The sequence below is a fragment of the Penicillium angulare genome (genome assembly GCF_028827245.1).
Source record: "Penicillium angulare strain IBT 27051 chromosome Unknown utg000001l_segment0_segment0, whole genome shotgun sequence".
Classification (NCBI taxonomy): domain Eukaryota; kingdom Fungi; phylum Ascomycota; class Eurotiomycetes; order Eurotiales; family Aspergillaceae; genus Penicillium; species Penicillium angulare.
Genome location: NW_026623160.1, coordinates 2,378,276 through 2,394,229, shown reverse-complemented (window position 1 = coordinate 2,394,229; position 15,954 = coordinate 2,378,276). Strand labels below are relative to the sequence as shown.

Genomic DNA, 15,954 nt, shown 5'->3' with positions numbered 1-15,954 from the left:
TAAGATATCTTCCTGTTCTTATTATTCATTGAGATCTCCAGACGAATTGAGATTTGAATATGATGGGTCTAAGCTTATTTACACCTCAATCTCCCTGCCCAGCTCATATGTGATCATTGGAGATGCAAATCTGCAAAATGCAAGATCCGCTTCCACATATCAATGATATGCATCCTCTCAGTGAAGATATGGCCCTCGCGAGGGTAGGAAACCATCGTGACTGGCACATTGTTATGTATACATGCTCTATAGAAAGCAACTCCCTGGAAGAAGGGCACACGTATGTCAGCCTCCCCATGAAAGATCAATACTGGGGTCTTAACGTTTCGCATATGCCAAAGAGCACTGCCATGTCCGCCTGTTGTCCTTTTAAGCCATTTCTTTGATCCATCCGGAAGCGGTTTGTCGAAATCTTCTCCATCCATCAGTTCTTGCCCATTCTTGGCGTCAACGTCCCATGGAGCACCCCCCGCTAGATCTCTCTCAAACCAATATGCATCGCTACTCATGGCCATTGAGTCCCAGTCAGAGACACCAGCACCGCAGATAGCCCCTCGAAACTGGAAATCGGGGCGTGTTATGGCAAGATATGATAAGAACCCGCCCTGAGACCAACCTCCTACTAAAACGCGGGAGGAATCAATAAGGCCTTGTTGAATGGTTTTCTTCAGCACAGTTATACAATCTGCGTAGTCAAAGACACCCATCTTGCCGCGAGCAAATTCAGCATGCTTTTGACCCCGTCCACTGCTTCCACGGTAGTTAGGACACAGGACGGCGTATCCGGCAGATACTAGAAGCGGAACCTCATAATGCATATGAACTGAGAAGCTATCTGTCAGTCTGAAGTAAGGACCTCCATGGATATAAAGAACAGTGGGAAGTGGACCATCACTCTCTTTGTATTTAGAGGGAAGGAACAATACACCATCCACGTGATAACGGTCAGGAGCAACTGCCATGACCGGACGGGCCTTCGAAATATTAAGGCTTGCGAGCGAGGTGTTGTGATTCGACAATCTGACCAGATCTGCCGAACCTGTATCCACAGAGAAGACTTCATCTGGATTGGAGCTGTTGCTTTTTATGAAGGCAATCTGAGTCTTCCCATGACTCTTAGTGACATCAAACTCCGATATCCCTTGCCTCGCACGGTAGACTTCTGTTAGATCATCATTATCAAGCGAGTAAAGTACATCCTCGAGCGAACACTGTGCTGAAACCGCCAGATGGGATTGACTTTTCAGAAGTTTGGCGCAGCAGTCGATTACTCCAAAGTTCCCAAAGCTGCTCCAGGAGCGTTTTTCCAAAGAAAGCTTGTAAAGTTTATTAGACGTAGCGCACGATTGCGGCATCACTGCAGCAAGAAAGTAGATTCCACGCTCCTCCCACTCAAGATTCACAAGAGAACCAGGAAAGTCCGCTATCTTGTCTGAGGTTTTCTTGATGATATTGAAAACATGAATTTTGGCACCGTTGAGCATTGGGGAATGAATCTCAGGGGTACCATGATCAACATATACCAGTTGCTTGCCGTCAGGGCTCCAAGAAAAGTCCGTGATATGTTGTTCGCCACCGACAATTGTCTCAAGAGTTCTGGTTGATAAATGAACCAGTCGAAGACGTCGAAATTTCCAATCCTCACCCCAAACTTTGGCATCGTCTTTCTCCTTCTCTTTGCGCGTTTCTTCGTCGGTTTTCTCGTCTGCGCGGGTAAACGCAATAGAATTGCCATTCGGACTCCACTCAAACTTGGCTATGTGGATCTCATGCTCAATTGAAGTGATTGCGAATGCCTCCCCTCCAGAAAGCGGCATGATGTAGATTGCGGAGCTTTTTCCAGCTTTGGCGCGATCGGATTTGAATGCAATAGTCGCCCCATCTGGCGACCATTTTGGATCCTCATCATTGAACAGGCCAGAAGTAAATTGGCGGGCGCTGTTTTCTTTCCCAATCTCTGCGATCCACAGCGTAGACGTGGTTACTTCGCTCTTGTGAGTGAATGGTCGTAACGAGTAGACAACACGGGTACCGTCTGGGGAGATACGCAGATCCCGCGGCACTGCGATATCGGCGAGGGTATCGAGATCAAGGTTTATTTTATGTTCCATTTTCACTTTTTTTGCTAAGGTTGAGATGGACTTGTTTTGGTAAATAGATATGTGAAAATGAGAATACCATTTTGAAAGATGGGGGGCTGAAGCGAACGGAGACTAAATGATCTGTCCACTGGTACCTAATGCATAGTAATGCACGAGCCCCTTACCTATCAGCACCAATATACAGGCTATTGTGCAAGGTACAATCTGGCTCATTATAAAATTGTATATCTAGCTAAAGCTCGATGATATCATTCATATTTCTCCATTAGAAATTAAAAGCAAGGCATTTTCAAAGGAAAAGGAAAAGGAGCGAGCGACATTGGACTGAAAGGTGATCATCAAATAAAATGTAAGCACTGACATCCAGCTTCATGTGTTTGAACAAACAACTACAAACTCTGGTCTTATGATATAATGCTCTACTTCTAGATCAAGTAAAAGCACTAAATATTACTAGACTCAAAATACTGTGTCTAGCAAAGGAGGTTTAAGAAATCATCATAGTATTTGAGTATTTCGTCGAAATTTGACATTGACACTCACATTCAGTGATTTGTCTGTGAGTGTGCCTATATTAAAAAAACCTTTTCGTACATTGTACACCGAGAACCGTAAGACCTTTGAGTATAACAAAAAATCCATCGTTTTGAGCTAACATTGATATGATGCTCGACTCAGTGCATATTTAAGCGTAATCCACATTCTCAACATTCACAGTTCCAGGCTTCTCGTGAGTCTGGTGAGAAATATTGGCAATCTTCTGGTTTGCCAGAACCTCTTCACCCTGTCTGACGTGGTTCTCTCCGCCAAACAAAGCATCAATCTCCTCAAGAGGAACCTTCTTCGTCTCTGGGACCCAGAAGAAGACAAAGATGCCCAAAAAGAAGTTGATACCAGCAAACAGATAGAAGGCATAGAACCCGTCATTGTCAAGGAAGATGGGGAAGAATTGTTGGAAGATGGTATTGGCGACATTTTGTGTCTGCGAAGCCATGCCGACAGCTTGAGCGCGAACGTTCATGGAGAAGACTTCGGATGTCCAAATCCAAACAGTTGCACCCCACGATGGTTTGTCTGTGAAAATATTAGTGACTGGGGCTTTCAGGATGACTCTTTGCAATCAAAAACTTACAGAACAAAATAAATAGGAAGAGCAGGAATACAATCGAAATGCCGACGGGCTCAGACTTCGCACCACCAGCAATATCTGGTGTCTGTGTTTCAACCGAAGCGACAATAATCATGCAGATACCCATTCCAATGGCACCACCGATGAGAAGAGCCTTACGGCCAAATCTATCAATAAACCAAATGGCATTCAATGTGAAAATGATACCAAAGGTGGCGTTGAGGGCGTTGATAAGAGAAATTTGACTTTCTTGGGTGAACACTTTCTGGTAAATCTTGGTCGAATAGGTGTTCAGTGAGCCCTGTCCAGTAAGCTGTTGACCTGCGTTCATGACCAATGCAAGATACATGCGCTTGCGAAGAGATTTATCTTTCCAAAGAGCACTGTAACCACTTGAAATGGCTTCTTTCTCGTATTCCAGAGCTTCGCGAATTTGCAAAACCTCTTCCTCGACCTCCTCTTCAGTATCTCGCACCCGGCGAAGGGCTGCACGGGCTTTCTCGACGTCGCCATTGCGTTGGATATACCTATACACACAGTGTATTAGTATTGGTTTCTTATAATTATGCCACTGCTTGTCAATCGCAATATGAAAGACTTGGTAGCTCACCAACGAGGACTTCCAGGAATGATTGGAAGAAGACCCAGGATAATAACAGGGACCAAGAGTTGGAAGATGATGACCAACTTCCAATCCCAATCTCCAAGTTGAGGCGCTCTGGTAGTAGCGTAGTTAATCCAAAAGCAAATGAAAGATCCTACAGAGTAGAACATTTGCCAGAAGGTCATGATCTTTCCTCGAATCTCTGGTGGTGCCAGTTCACCGATATAAATGGGACCCGCGGCTGTGGTCATGCCCAGTCAGCTTTGCATTGATAAAAAACGACTGAAACAATAGACAGGTCTCGCGACTTACTCAAAGCAATACCCTGACCGATACCAATGAGAGCACGTCCACCAATGAAGCATCCGATGTTACCACGTGGAGCAAATGTCTGCATGAATGTAGCAACGATGACAAAACAACATCCAATGGCCATTCCAACTTTGCGGCCTAAGTAATCGGCGATGGGGCCACCGAAGAAGAAACCACCACAAATAGCGCCGACTGTGTACGCGGTATTGATTGAGCCAAGCACACTATTATTAGGGGTGTTGAAATAGGCCACCCAATTTGCGGAGCCCTGGACAGAGTTGAAGACAGATGCATCATATCCGTACAACACCATGCAAGACGCTGCAACCAATGAAATAAACCTATCATTTCAAATTCAAGTCAGATTTTATCGCAAGAGGGACTAGTTAGAAATTTGGTAGTTGGGAGAACCAGCGTACCAGTTGTAGGCTCGCTTAGAGCTCATTCCAAGAACCATCTTGGCGATATGAAGCAGCAGTTGCTTCAAGTGTTATTAAACAAGTGGAATAGGCAGGGCACAAAATCTTGTGGATGTCGCCACCAGCTTCGGAATAGAACTGAATAGGTAATAGTTCAAGGCTAGGCGCGCAGGATTGCCGAGGGCCTAGGGAACAAAAAATCAAAGAGAAAAACCTCAAGCTTGGAACTTGAACCCACAGCTTGCTGAGGAGGAGAGAAACACCAGAAAGTGCGGAGTTCCCCAGATATATAATGTTTCACACAATATTCCTGGGGAAACGAGAGCTGCTCGTGGTTATGCCAAACCAGTCACGGCTCCAATCAAACCACGCGTTAGAACGACGCCTCCGGCTGACGCTAAACGAGACTTGCATTTTGATAACAGAAGCCCTGTCAACGCCGATCGCTGAGTGGTGGGGTATTAAAAAATGGGCCACACATGGCACGAGAGCTTATGCGCCTTGGTGACCGCTCATTGGGTTTGGACTCTTTGGCGTGTCTAGAGCAGACCTGGGGTAACCGTGATCTGGGGTTCGAGGATATTTTGTCCCGCGGGAAGCTATAGTTACCATTTCCACGAATCAGAGCGCGGGTGAGCCGGAATCTGGGAGAAAGTCGACTCCACCAATCGCGGGGTGGAAATTTAGATAGGATTGAATTAGATGAATGAAAAAGGACCTCGTGGTATTCTTGGCAACAGTGGAGAATGTTCAGTTCGTGGTATAATTAAGCGAACGCTCATGCTTTCAAACTTACATTCGTGAGCTTTTGGGTCCGGGGAAGCGGATCCCTTTGTACGATGCGATCAGGTGTCCACTGGTCTTTATCCACTCTTGAGTTTGAACCTTTACAGTTCCAGCTCCACTTGGTGTCAAAGTTCGCTTTGATATGGGAGTTCCTCGAATTTGAGAAGTATTGGTTTGAGGTTGAACACCAACAACCTGAATGTATTCATCCGAGTCGAGTCGTAGGTAGTTCTGTAAAGATAGATAACCCTCCCTACATAAGTTCGCTATGAATTACACCAATAATAGTCCACGTAATATGTAAACATCCACTTGGTCGTTTTCACGGAAATTTACCGTCAAATGGTGTGTGATCAATTGTAAACTGCTTCAAGTTGTGGAAAACTTGAAAAGCAGGGGACATACCCAGTAGTAGTAGTAGTAGTACATAGTAGTAGTAGGTATATGGAGATCAAATTGCAACTTTAAGCGGCCCAGTAGACTGCAGGGGCATCTACATCGCCACTTGAATTATATTTAATTTTGTAACTGGAGATATTATACACAAATACATTCCATAGTTGTAGAATGCATTTTTTGGAACAGTCATCGCCTCAAGATATCAAACGAACTTCTGTTCTAGGTCAGTTCTAATGCTTCAATCCGGAGAAACTCAATATATTTAATATATACGACCATATTGCCTTTATATAGAGCCCATATTTAATTAAGAGAGATAGAGGTGATAAGTTAAAAAATTAGAGATACAGGTAACAAAAATTACACAACACTTCATCCCATATATCCTTTTTATACTTCCATGCGAGGCTGTCACGTGTTCTCGCGCCCCTCCACGCGGTCCCACGCGGCATCAGAAAAAAAAGCTCCAAGCTTCATCTCACTTGCATTTACATCTTGTTTTTTGGTGACAAGAAGGACTGGCCTTTCAGGCTGCCATTCTCTATAAAAATCCATCTCCGGTCCCAGCCTTATTTCCCATTATCTTCCCTCATCCAAGATGCCTCGCAAAGCTAAAGGCTCAAGGGTTAAGAAGCAGACGCGACTTGCCTTCAACCCCGCCGCGACAGAACCAACTACCAATGGCAGCGGAGATGATGGCGAACGCTACAGGACCCTCGGGTACGGACATCCAAGTCTAGCTTCTGTACGCACGGAAAAGTCACGTCCCGGAAAGCTCTCAGTAGAGATAAGATCCTCGAAACGATCCAAAAAAGAATCTTCGCCAGACGACATCTCAAGCAGCCTCAAACAAAATACGTGTATGTGTCTGACCTTTTCTTCAGAATATTCTTTTTCAAGACCTAACTTGTGCAAGTGGAACCTACCCCACAGACACAGAGCGATACCTCCGATGACGAAATAGTTCCCCCAAGCTCTCAGAAGAGAAAGAGACAAACCCCCATTATGAGTCCACCCAATGCAGAAAGACCCAGCACGAGGAGGAAGGCCCGGAGACGCGAACCCTCTCCGGTTGAGTCGGATGAACAAACAGAAGTGACACCGCGGCCCCGTCGCAATTTGAAACGAAAGGCGGAGAGCCCACAAGTCATTTCGCTCGACTCCGAGGATTCTGAAGAAGATCCTGTTTTATCTTCGGCGGTTAAGAGAAGAAGGGTAGTGGTGGGTTCAGAGTCGCTTAAGACGCCTCGCGCCGGTGCCGGGCAGGATGAACTTGACATTGAGGAAGATGTAAGAGATCTTCAGGACTCAGGTATGTATTTAAAACTATCCCCCAGTAGATCTGTGATATCATTTACTAACTACTGGGGTTTCTCTTATACAGTCGTTAAAAATACGAGAACGAGAGGCCGACTTCCCGGATCCGCACGAGATAAGCGATTCAAGACTTTGGAGGCTATGCGGCGCAAGCGTCTTGGGTTAAAACCAGAAAGCGAAGAAGAGGAAGGGGAAGAGGAAGAGCAAGAGCAAGATGAGATAGGCGGTGGTAGCGGTCAAGAGGATGAAGATGAGAGCCCAAGTAAGCAAGGGTTTCATTGGCAAGTTGATGAGGGTGAAAGCGAGGAGGAACAAGTCAATCCAAGCAACGAAGATCTCGATCGCTACGAAGATGACTTTGTTCTTGATGATGATAACGTGCCATTGGGGGTTCCTGCTGAAATCCCATTCGAATTCACACGACACGCCTACAAGAAGCCTAAAGACTACTTCCGAGACGTGGTTGGGTGGATGGTGCATAATCGGCTTGATCCCGCGTTTCCACGCACAGATCCCATGTACGAAATGGCATTTATGAAGTTAGAAGATGAGGTCAAGGGTCGCGCAGGCTCTCAATTGATCTCATCTGTTTGGAACCGTGATTTCCACTATGCGCTGCTAGCACGGCCACATATGGAGATCACCTCTTACCCGACTATTGATTGTCATTCATGTGATGCCTGTAATCGATCTGGGCACCCTGCATCATCTGATATGAAACTATATGGCAAGCCCTACTCGTTACAAACGCTTGAACCGCTCTGCGATAGTGAAGAGGACCAGTCTCGTCAAACCAGTACATGGGATGAGGATGAGAGCAACGAAACTGACGCGGGTGTTGAGCGTGATCGAGATGGACATGCTTTACCAGATGAGCATAAGCGATTTCTTCTAGGACGGTAAGTTTGAACGACGCTTGGGTAGGATATAGTTCAATCCGAATACGCTCTAACTTGGATCTTTACAGACAATGCAAGCATAAAGCACAGTTAGCACATACACTTACCCATTGGAGATTTCATCTCTATGAATGGGTGGTCGGTTATCTTGAACGCAAGGGCCACATGGCCGATGACGAGATTCTACGCCGCAGTAACATGAGTCAAAAGCGAAAGACTCGAAATGCGATCAAAGTTCTTGAGTCCATGATTGAAGCTGGTGAAGTTGAGAAACTCTGGCGCGACTTCCATACGAATCTGAAGACTGCTCGTGGAGAAAGGTATGTTTTTGTCCCATTCTGCTATTGAAGAATATATCTAATTCTGCCCAGTCACTAGTCTACACTAGGGTGATTGGTATATTGAGCGTTCGCATTCTCTGTCTTTCAAATGATGTGCATCATCATGCATTTGTCCTTACTCCATACTCTATGATACCCCCTTTCCATGAAAATATCAGTGAAGCATCCCAGCAAGTCAGCATTCTCTGGCCTAGCATGAAATGGGTTGAACGAATCAACGAACAGAAATGATTTTACAATTTGCCTCATCCATGGTAAACAATTAGACCAAACAAATATAGGTGCAAAGTGTTAGATAGAGGTCATAGAGGCTTATGGGCTCACTACTATGAGCATAGCATGCTTCATTTCCAACATCCATTTTCATAAATCTAGGCCAAGCAGTCACCAATAATAAGAAAAGGAATATACAAATGGTAAAAAGTATAAGGACATCAAGGGTAAAGGAGAAATGGTGATTGTTGTACAAATACATGCATGCATGAGCTGTCGGAGCCAAGATTCTGTAAGAAGACATCAAGGAAGCGAAAAAAAAAAGAAATAGGAACACAATCGGGACTGTCCTGAGACCAAACAACCCGAACAGCATCATGGCAATGTCTCAAGTTTTTATAATCAAGGGCCTGATCGACCGAGCCGATGGCGGTCATCCAATATCTAAACTGGATCCAGACCGATCCGTTTCCGCCATTCAAGTCGCCTTCAAGCGGTCGGAAAATCGAGGTTCACGGTGCCAGTATCAACCCCGTTAAATTCTGGGATGGTATTAATTTACAGAGTTTGTTGAGCCTGTTGCTGCTGCTCGGGCTCAGAGCCGGGGGTGAGCATCTGTCAAGGCGGAAAGCGTCAGTAAGTGGATCGAAAAAATGAGTGAGTTGAGAAGACGCCGCGATGTAATTATCAAATATTTAGGATCGACGAATGGCGTCAAGGGCGGAGAAGCGCCTATTGATAATCGTGGACATGGGGAGGGCAATCATGTGGAGTTCTGGGATTTTTCATACCTCGTTGGCACCCTTGATCATACCCTGCTCACGCTCCATCTGGATGTACTGCTCCTCCTCGGCGTAGGCAAGAGCCCAAGGAACACCGATCAGGAAAGCACTAGTACTGATGATCCAGAGGGCCCTTCCGCTGAATGACAGACTAGCCTTGCCGAAGGATGTGAGGGTAGAGACAGAGCTGGTGATGGTGTGACGCGCGGAAGGAGGGAGGATGTCTTTCAAGGCAGAGATACGGTCGGCGAGGGTCTCCTCATCGGCCTCATCATCTGAAGCTTCCGAGATTTCAGACTCTAAAATAAAGAAAAGATGATGTTAGAAAACGTAGTGTATTGATGGGTGTTTGACGATTTTTGATCATGGGATGATGATGTCGAGTTCAGGTTCGGGAACTCGCGATCGGATTGCCGGTAATGGGATTGTATCGGGGAAGAGCATATTCAGGGATGATGATAGATGTATTCGATCGTGATGACGGAGGAACATTGCGGCTGCGCGATGCGACTCGCATGACCGGTGGCAGATTCAATAAGGGAAGCGTGTCGTCAAGAACTTACCGGTGTCGGTGTAGTCTTCCTCGTCATCGGAAACGAGCAGAGCATCGTGCTTGCTGGGGACGGGCTTCTCGACGAAGTGCTCGTCTTCGACCTCGGTGAGCTTGACCATTTTTGCGGTATTAGGTGATGGTTGATATGGCGGGTTTGAATGAGTGTATAGGAGATGGATGATGGAAGAAGCGCGAGTTGGGACGTTCCGACTTTTTTGCCGGGCAAAAGCGGCGAGCGAGCTTGGACATTGACCCGCCCGGAGAACACTCAACAGTGTTTACTATGACGACAGATGAACACGACAGGAACTATTCAAGACTATTTCGTGAAGAAATTATTGTAATAAATAAAATATGTTACAGAGTTGTGATGTTGAAATGTCTAAAATACACATTCCCTCCTAATATTATCAGGTTCTCTCCTGGCCGTCCAATTGCCAGTCTATAGATCGTCATAGACGTACTTGACAATAGTGATAGCCGTTCTATGTCACGAATTCAAAATTCTACATTCAAGGACGACCCAGTTTCCAGCGTGAAATGCGCTCCTGGATTTCCTCCCAAGGAAATGAACGGAGCTTGTAGCCCTCAAGCTCACCTTCTTGCAAGACGACAGTAGGCTTGCCGGTTCCGTTACCAGGGTTCCGCACGTTGCCGCCGAAAACCTGGCGAGCGACGCGGCGAAGATCTTGGACGGTCAAAGCCTCGATCTGGTCGCACATCTCCTTCACGCTAACCTTGCGACCGTGAACCTGGACCTGACGACCCAGATCCTCGAGCTCAACCATGCGGGACTCGAGGTTCATGAGAAGTGAAGAACGAAGCTGGTTCTTTGCTCGGTTCACTTCCTGGGTTTGCAGAGCAGAGTAGCCGTTATCCAGAGTCAACGACTGGAGCTCGCGGCACATGACCTCGAGCATTTCTGTTGTTCGGGTTGGGCTGCATGAGGCCTGGATGCCAAAGACGCCGCTGTCGGTGTAGCTGTGATTGAAGGCCTGGCAGCTTTCCACCCAACCGTGCTGGTTCAGGACATTGGTGTACAGGCGAGAGTACATTCCCTTTCCAGGGCCACCAGCCGAGAAAGATCCACCACCGCCCAGGAGGGTTTGAAGGGTAGCGAGAGCATAAATATCGGGAGATGAGATGGGGAGTGCCTCGAAGGCAAGGTGGATGTAGCTAAGTCGGGGCAGCATTGGGTTCGCTGGGGGCGGGATCGGGGGAAGGCTGAAGAAGCCACCGGTGTAGTGAGAAGGACGGCGGAGGTCCAATCCGGAGGGCTCGAGCAAAGAGGAATGAAGGGGTTCAACGGATGCAGGTTTTTGTGGAGATGAGAGGTTCTTGAGGAAAGGGAGCTTCGACAGGATTGACGAATGTGTGCTTTCGGAAGCGGCGGGGCTGCTCACGGTCGAAGAGGCTGTGAATTGGGGAACAGTTGGGATCTGGCCCTCCTTCGCAGCGGCGTGGGAGTCAGACAAAATGGTATCGATTCCGGTACCTGACAGGACAGGTCCTTTGCTGTGAGCGACATCGCGGCTCTTCATATCTCCGAAGTACTGCTGTGTGAGCTTGACGGCTTCTTCGTGAGGAACGCCAGCGAAGGCAACGACCATTCGGTCTGGGTTAAAGAAAACCTCCCGGTAGCGTTCTACCACTGATTTATTGATCTCGCCTAGCCTCTCCTCCGGGCAGAGCAGGGGATTGCCGAGAGTGTTACCCGAGTAAGCTTGCATGTGGACAAGCTCTGGCATGATGAGCTCCGGCTTAGCCCAAATCTCACCAATCTCGTACTCAGCGGTAAGAAGCTGATCAGCAACTTCCTCATCAGTGATCAAGGGATCTCTGATAGTTTCCGCCAAAAGACCAAGAGTTGTAGGAACCGCAGAGTTGAAACTGGCAGACTGGTACATCATTGCCTCTCGCGATGACGCACACTGAATATTTCCACCCAGCGACTCGAGAACCTCTAGCATCTCATCCGCGGACCTGGCCTTGGTCGATTTGAAGGCCAATCGGTCCATAATATGACTAACTCCACGCAAGCTTGCATCTTCGTAGCGAGAACCGGCATCGACGTAGACTCCGACACCCGCGAAAGGACCCGGTAATGATTCCGTGGCGACGCGAACTCCGTTTGGAAGTGTTGTGACTTGATCGAGCTCGGCAGGGTCCTATAGAGAAAAGAAATTGAATGCTTAGTTAATCGCTCATCAGGTAGCATGGTTCGAGGCTAAATACCTTCGCGGAATCCTTAATAGTAGCAAAGCTTCTGGACGCCGAGTGAGGAGCCCGTGTCAGAGGCTTTGCGGACTCGATGGCCCGCAATGCAGAGCGACGCATGTTTCCTTTCATTGGGACACGCGTGGCAGTTCAATAATGAAAAATATATTCTGCACGCCTTCTTTGCAGTGAATCCGGGGGAAGGTCGGGAAACGACTTGTCGGCGAAGATTCAAATTCCGGAGCGCAGCGCCGATATGATTACTTAATCATTCTATTGCATGATTTAACATCAACTTCTGTCTGGACTAGATTTTCTAAAAAGAGTTTGTTTCATTTTTTTTGGAAATATTCATCAAAAATTTCATGATTTTTGATTTCACAGCATATTAGTTGATAGATGCATCGAGGCATTGGGAGCGTGCAGGACTGCTTAACTGCTTAACTGCTTACCAATGAATGGTAGCCTAGATCTATGACATATTTGAACCGGATCATCTTGAATATCTCATTGGGCACATTAATACTATCTCCATCTATTTTCACACCACTTATAAGTATTATGGATGCTCAGAAGCCCAGTTGCGGTACCAATCAAGGCAAGAAGCATTGGCTACACTTGCACCGATCTTAATGTTTAGCCCGCACAAAATTTGCTTAACCGCGTTCTCAACCTTCTTGCCATTAGAGGTCACAGGAATCTCGGGACAGGCATCGATAATTCCTGGAACATGACGAGGGCTCAGTTCCTTGCGGATGATAGCTTGAATCTGCGCTGCCAGTTTCGAGACATCTGAGGTGCTACCAGGAGCCAGCTTCACGAAGAGAACCACCGTTTCGTCAGTGTCAATACCTTCGCGTCTTCGGCCAACGCATAACGAGTCCTCGATTTCATCCGCAAAATGCTTTAACAATATGTTGTAAATTTCGGCGCTGCCAAAACGAACACCAGATGGTTTGAGAACGCCGTCGCTGCGACCAAGCATAACCACACCACCAGTCTGGGGGTTCACACGTACAAAATCTCCGTGGTGCCAGATAGAGGGACCAAACACATCAAAGTAACTCTTGCGATACTTCTCCAGTCCTGCTGGGCCGGGTGGCCAAAACATGACCGGCTGTGCGGTAAAAGGTACTGTGCAAACTAGGTCACCCGGCTCGCCTGACGCACTAATGTCATTTCCAGCGTAGTCGAAAACAGATACGGCCATTCCGAGCGAGCGACATTGAATTTCTCCCTTGTATACGGGAAGAATAGGGCATCCGGAGCAGAATAAAGATAGAATATCCGTACCACCTGTAATGGAACCCAGCATTATGTCTTGGTGAACGGAAGAGTAGATGTATTCGAATGTCGATGGCGCCAAAGGGGATCCAGTGCTAAAGATAGCTCTGAGTGTCTTGAGAGAAACAGACCGATTTGCATGCTTTCGCGGATTCAAAGCAGCTTGCTCCAGCATAGAAAGATATTTGGCCGATGTACCAAAATGGGTAATCTTGAGTTCGTCGATAAGCCTTGGCATAGCCATTTCCCCGTTTCCTCCCTCGATATCAAAGGGTCGGAATGGTGATCCATCATAAAGAACGATAGTCGCACCGCTAGCTAGACCAGAGACAAGCCAATGCCACATCATCCAAGTCGTAGTTGTGAAGTAAAACAGCCGGTCACCGGGTCGAATCTCACAGTGAAGCAGATGCTCCTTCTTATGCTGCAACAATGTCCCCAGTGATCCATGTACAATAGGCTTTGGTGCACCCGTTGTACCAGAGGAGTACAAAATGTACACTGGGTGATCAGGTCTCAGGCTCGCAAATTCCAGGGGAGCTGCTTGATTCTGAACACTAGCTTCAAAGGTGCCGTATGTGACGGCCTTGCCATTTTTCGGTCGAACTTCCTCAAGGTTGAAGTCGAGAGACTTGGCCGTCTCGATGACTACCAATACTTCAACATTCGGCAATTCTGAGGCGATTTCTCGGACCTTCGCATGAGATCCATGAACTTTGCCATTGTACAGTGATGCGTTGTCGGCAAACAGAATCTTAGGCTCAATTTGCTTGAGACGCTCTAGAACAGCATGCACGCCAGTATCTGGAGACACGCCGGTCCAGTATGCACCAATCGAAGCTGCAGCCAGCATTGCTACCACGGCATTTGCATGGTTACCAACGAATCCAGCCACGCGATCGCCAGTTTGCAGACCAGCTTTTTTGAGGGCATTGGAACATTTACGGACTCTTTCTCTGAGTTCTTTCCATGAGATAAATTCGCGCTCTGCTTCGGTAGCCCCTATCACAGCAATAGAGTTCTCATCTGGCGAAGTAGCCGGGTAAAGGAGATTCTCGGCGAAGTTCAAAGTGCTCCCTTCAAAAAATTGAGGACGCGGAAAAAGTGAATTCTCCGACTTCAAAACCTGGGAGCCATGTTAGTATTTGTGTTAAGAGAGGGGCAATCACAATCATACTTCATCATATGGCTTATGGGCTTTGATTCCAGTATAATGCCAGATATCTTCCCAGAATTTAGCCGGCTCGGCAATACTCCATTGCCATAAGCCATGATAATCATTTAAAGACAACGAGTGTTTCTCATTCACTTTGTTCATGAAATCATAAATCTGCGTCTTTTCCGGCGCGGAAGGACGCCAGAGCTCCTTCACCTCCGTATCGACAATCTCATCGATATGTGGCATGGTTTCTGAGGTACTTCCAGGGTACTTGGTAAACAGGAAGAAACAGTCGAGAAACGAAAAAAAAAGTCCACCTGTGTCACGTTCAATGGATGTTGTATTGGTTACCAGAATGTTCTGTGAACACAACTATGCGGCCGAGTAACAATTGCTTGTCACGGCACGTCTGTGGTTCCAGGGGAAAGCCCTTCAAAGTCTATACTGGTACTAGACGCTAGGACCAAGAATTTTTAATAAGCGCACCGAAAGAGTGAGTGAGTGTTCAGGTCAGCATGCGCATGTGAAAAAAGAACCAAGTCGTCTAATGCAAGTACCCTGACAGGGATCGCGGGGGCGGCTTGAATCGGCTATGGGTTACCTATCTCCGCGGCTGCGGGTAGAAGGCAGGTCAGGATACTTCAGTGTACTTTGTAGAATGACGATTATTGGGTGAATGAAGGTGATATTTCCGCAGGGGATAAGAAAAGAGTTTATTATGTCCATGTGACCTAAATGATTCTTCAGAATTATTTTACGACTGTCTTATCCTATTTACAGAGCCCTTGGTAGTAAGCACTGGCGGGATGAATGCGGAAAGCGGGAGTGTGACATAGGCTGCCTTAGGCCACTAACTATCAGAACGGTTTTCGTGCTTCGATTTCGGGAAGAGTCAAGGGTATTCAAGGACAATTCCTAATTTGATACTTGGTGTGTTGGTTCAATGCAAGGGCTTTGTGCCGAAGGTAGGAAGTTTTTGGACAGAGCGTAGCTATTGGCTGCATGAACTATAACAGAACCACCCTATCTTGATCGACGACATCATCACAATTCAATGACGGGTCCACATCATACTTCAGATCTTATCATAGTACGGTCATAGGTGGATATTTAGATGATTACATATATGATATCCTCTTCCCCTTTTAAATACCAAAAAGACCAAAGTAACAATGAATTAAATCCTGTCAACCGGTTGTAGTTATAGGCTTCGGGAGACCGATGCTGTAACCATGGTAGGACCCACCTTCGGGATACAATAACCGGGGACAAAAGAGAGATTTCACATTTTTCTTGAAATATCGTAAAAGCACGGTTCCTCTGCTATCGCCAAGTGCAATGTAGTATTTCATTAACTTTTTCTGGTCCAAGTTGGCGATCTCAGAAGTGTGGGATAATAACTGCCTGGATAATGGTTAGAAAACTAAGACTCTGCGCA

The 15,954-nt window shown here is 46.7% G+C and overlaps 6 protein-coding genes across 6 annotated transcripts; 1 reads left to right on the top strand and 5 right to left on the bottom strand.

The window, feature by feature from the left end:
- Positions 1-113: 113 nt before the first annotated feature.
- N7478_000836 (S9 family peptidase) lies at positions 114-2,111 on the bottom strand (the record flags this gene model as incomplete). Its single annotated transcript, XM_056917051.1, has 1 exon — positions 114-2,111. The coding sequence occupies one exon, from the start codon at positions 2,109-2,111 to the stop codon at positions 114-116; it is 1,998 nt and encodes a 665-aa protein (XP_056784931.1).
- A 676-nt stretch (positions 2,112-2,787) lies between these two features.
- N7478_000835 (putative MFS sugar transporter) lies at positions 2,788-4,604 on the bottom strand (the record flags this gene model as incomplete). The annotated part of the gene is made up of 5 exons (XM_056917050.1): positions 2,788-3,176; positions 3,235-3,758; positions 3,842-4,076; positions 4,148-4,488; positions 4,567-4,604. 5 exons carry the CDS (start codon positions 4,602-4,604, stop codon positions 2,788-2,790), a joined length of 1,527 nt encoding a protein of 508 aa, XP_056784930.1.
- A 1,745-nt stretch (positions 4,605-6,349) lies between these two features.
- N7478_000834 (uncharacterized protein) lies at positions 6,350-8,315 on the top strand (the record flags this gene model as incomplete). Its single annotated transcript, XM_056917049.1, has 4 exons — positions 6,350-6,611; positions 6,668-7,063; positions 7,136-7,967; positions 8,036-8,315. The coding sequence occupies 4 exons, from the start codon at positions 6,350-6,352 to the stop codon at positions 8,313-8,315; spliced, it is 1,770 nt and encodes a 589-aa protein (XP_056784929.1).
- Positions 8,316-9,079: 764 nt separating this feature from the next.
- On the bottom strand, positions 9,080-9,975 carry N7478_000833 (mitochondrial import receptor subunit TOM22; the record flags this gene model as incomplete). Its single annotated transcript, XM_056917048.1, has 3 exons — positions 9,080-9,136; positions 9,313-9,602; positions 9,867-9,975. The coding sequence occupies 3 exons, from the start codon at positions 9,973-9,975 to the stop codon at positions 9,080-9,082; spliced, it is 456 nt and encodes a 151-aa protein (XP_056784928.1).
- Positions 9,976-10,368: 393 nt separating this feature from the next.
- N7478_000832 (mitochondrial-processing protease subunit alpha) lies at positions 10,369-12,193 on the bottom strand (the record flags this gene model as incomplete). The annotated part of the gene is made up of 2 exons (XM_056917047.1): positions 10,369-12,024; positions 12,092-12,193. 2 exons carry the CDS (start codon positions 12,191-12,193, stop codon positions 10,369-10,371), a joined length of 1,758 nt encoding a protein of 585 aa, XP_056784927.1.
- A 439-nt stretch (positions 12,194-12,632) lies between these two features.
- Positions 12,633-14,762, bottom strand: N7478_000831 (acetoacetate--CoA ligase family protein; the record flags this gene model as incomplete). The annotated part of the gene is made up of 2 exons (XM_056917046.1): positions 12,633-14,483; positions 14,535-14,762. 2 exons carry the CDS (start codon positions 14,760-14,762, stop codon positions 12,633-12,635), a joined length of 2,079 nt encoding a protein of 692 aa, XP_056784926.1.
- Positions 14,763-15,954: the final 1,192 nt, after the last annotated feature.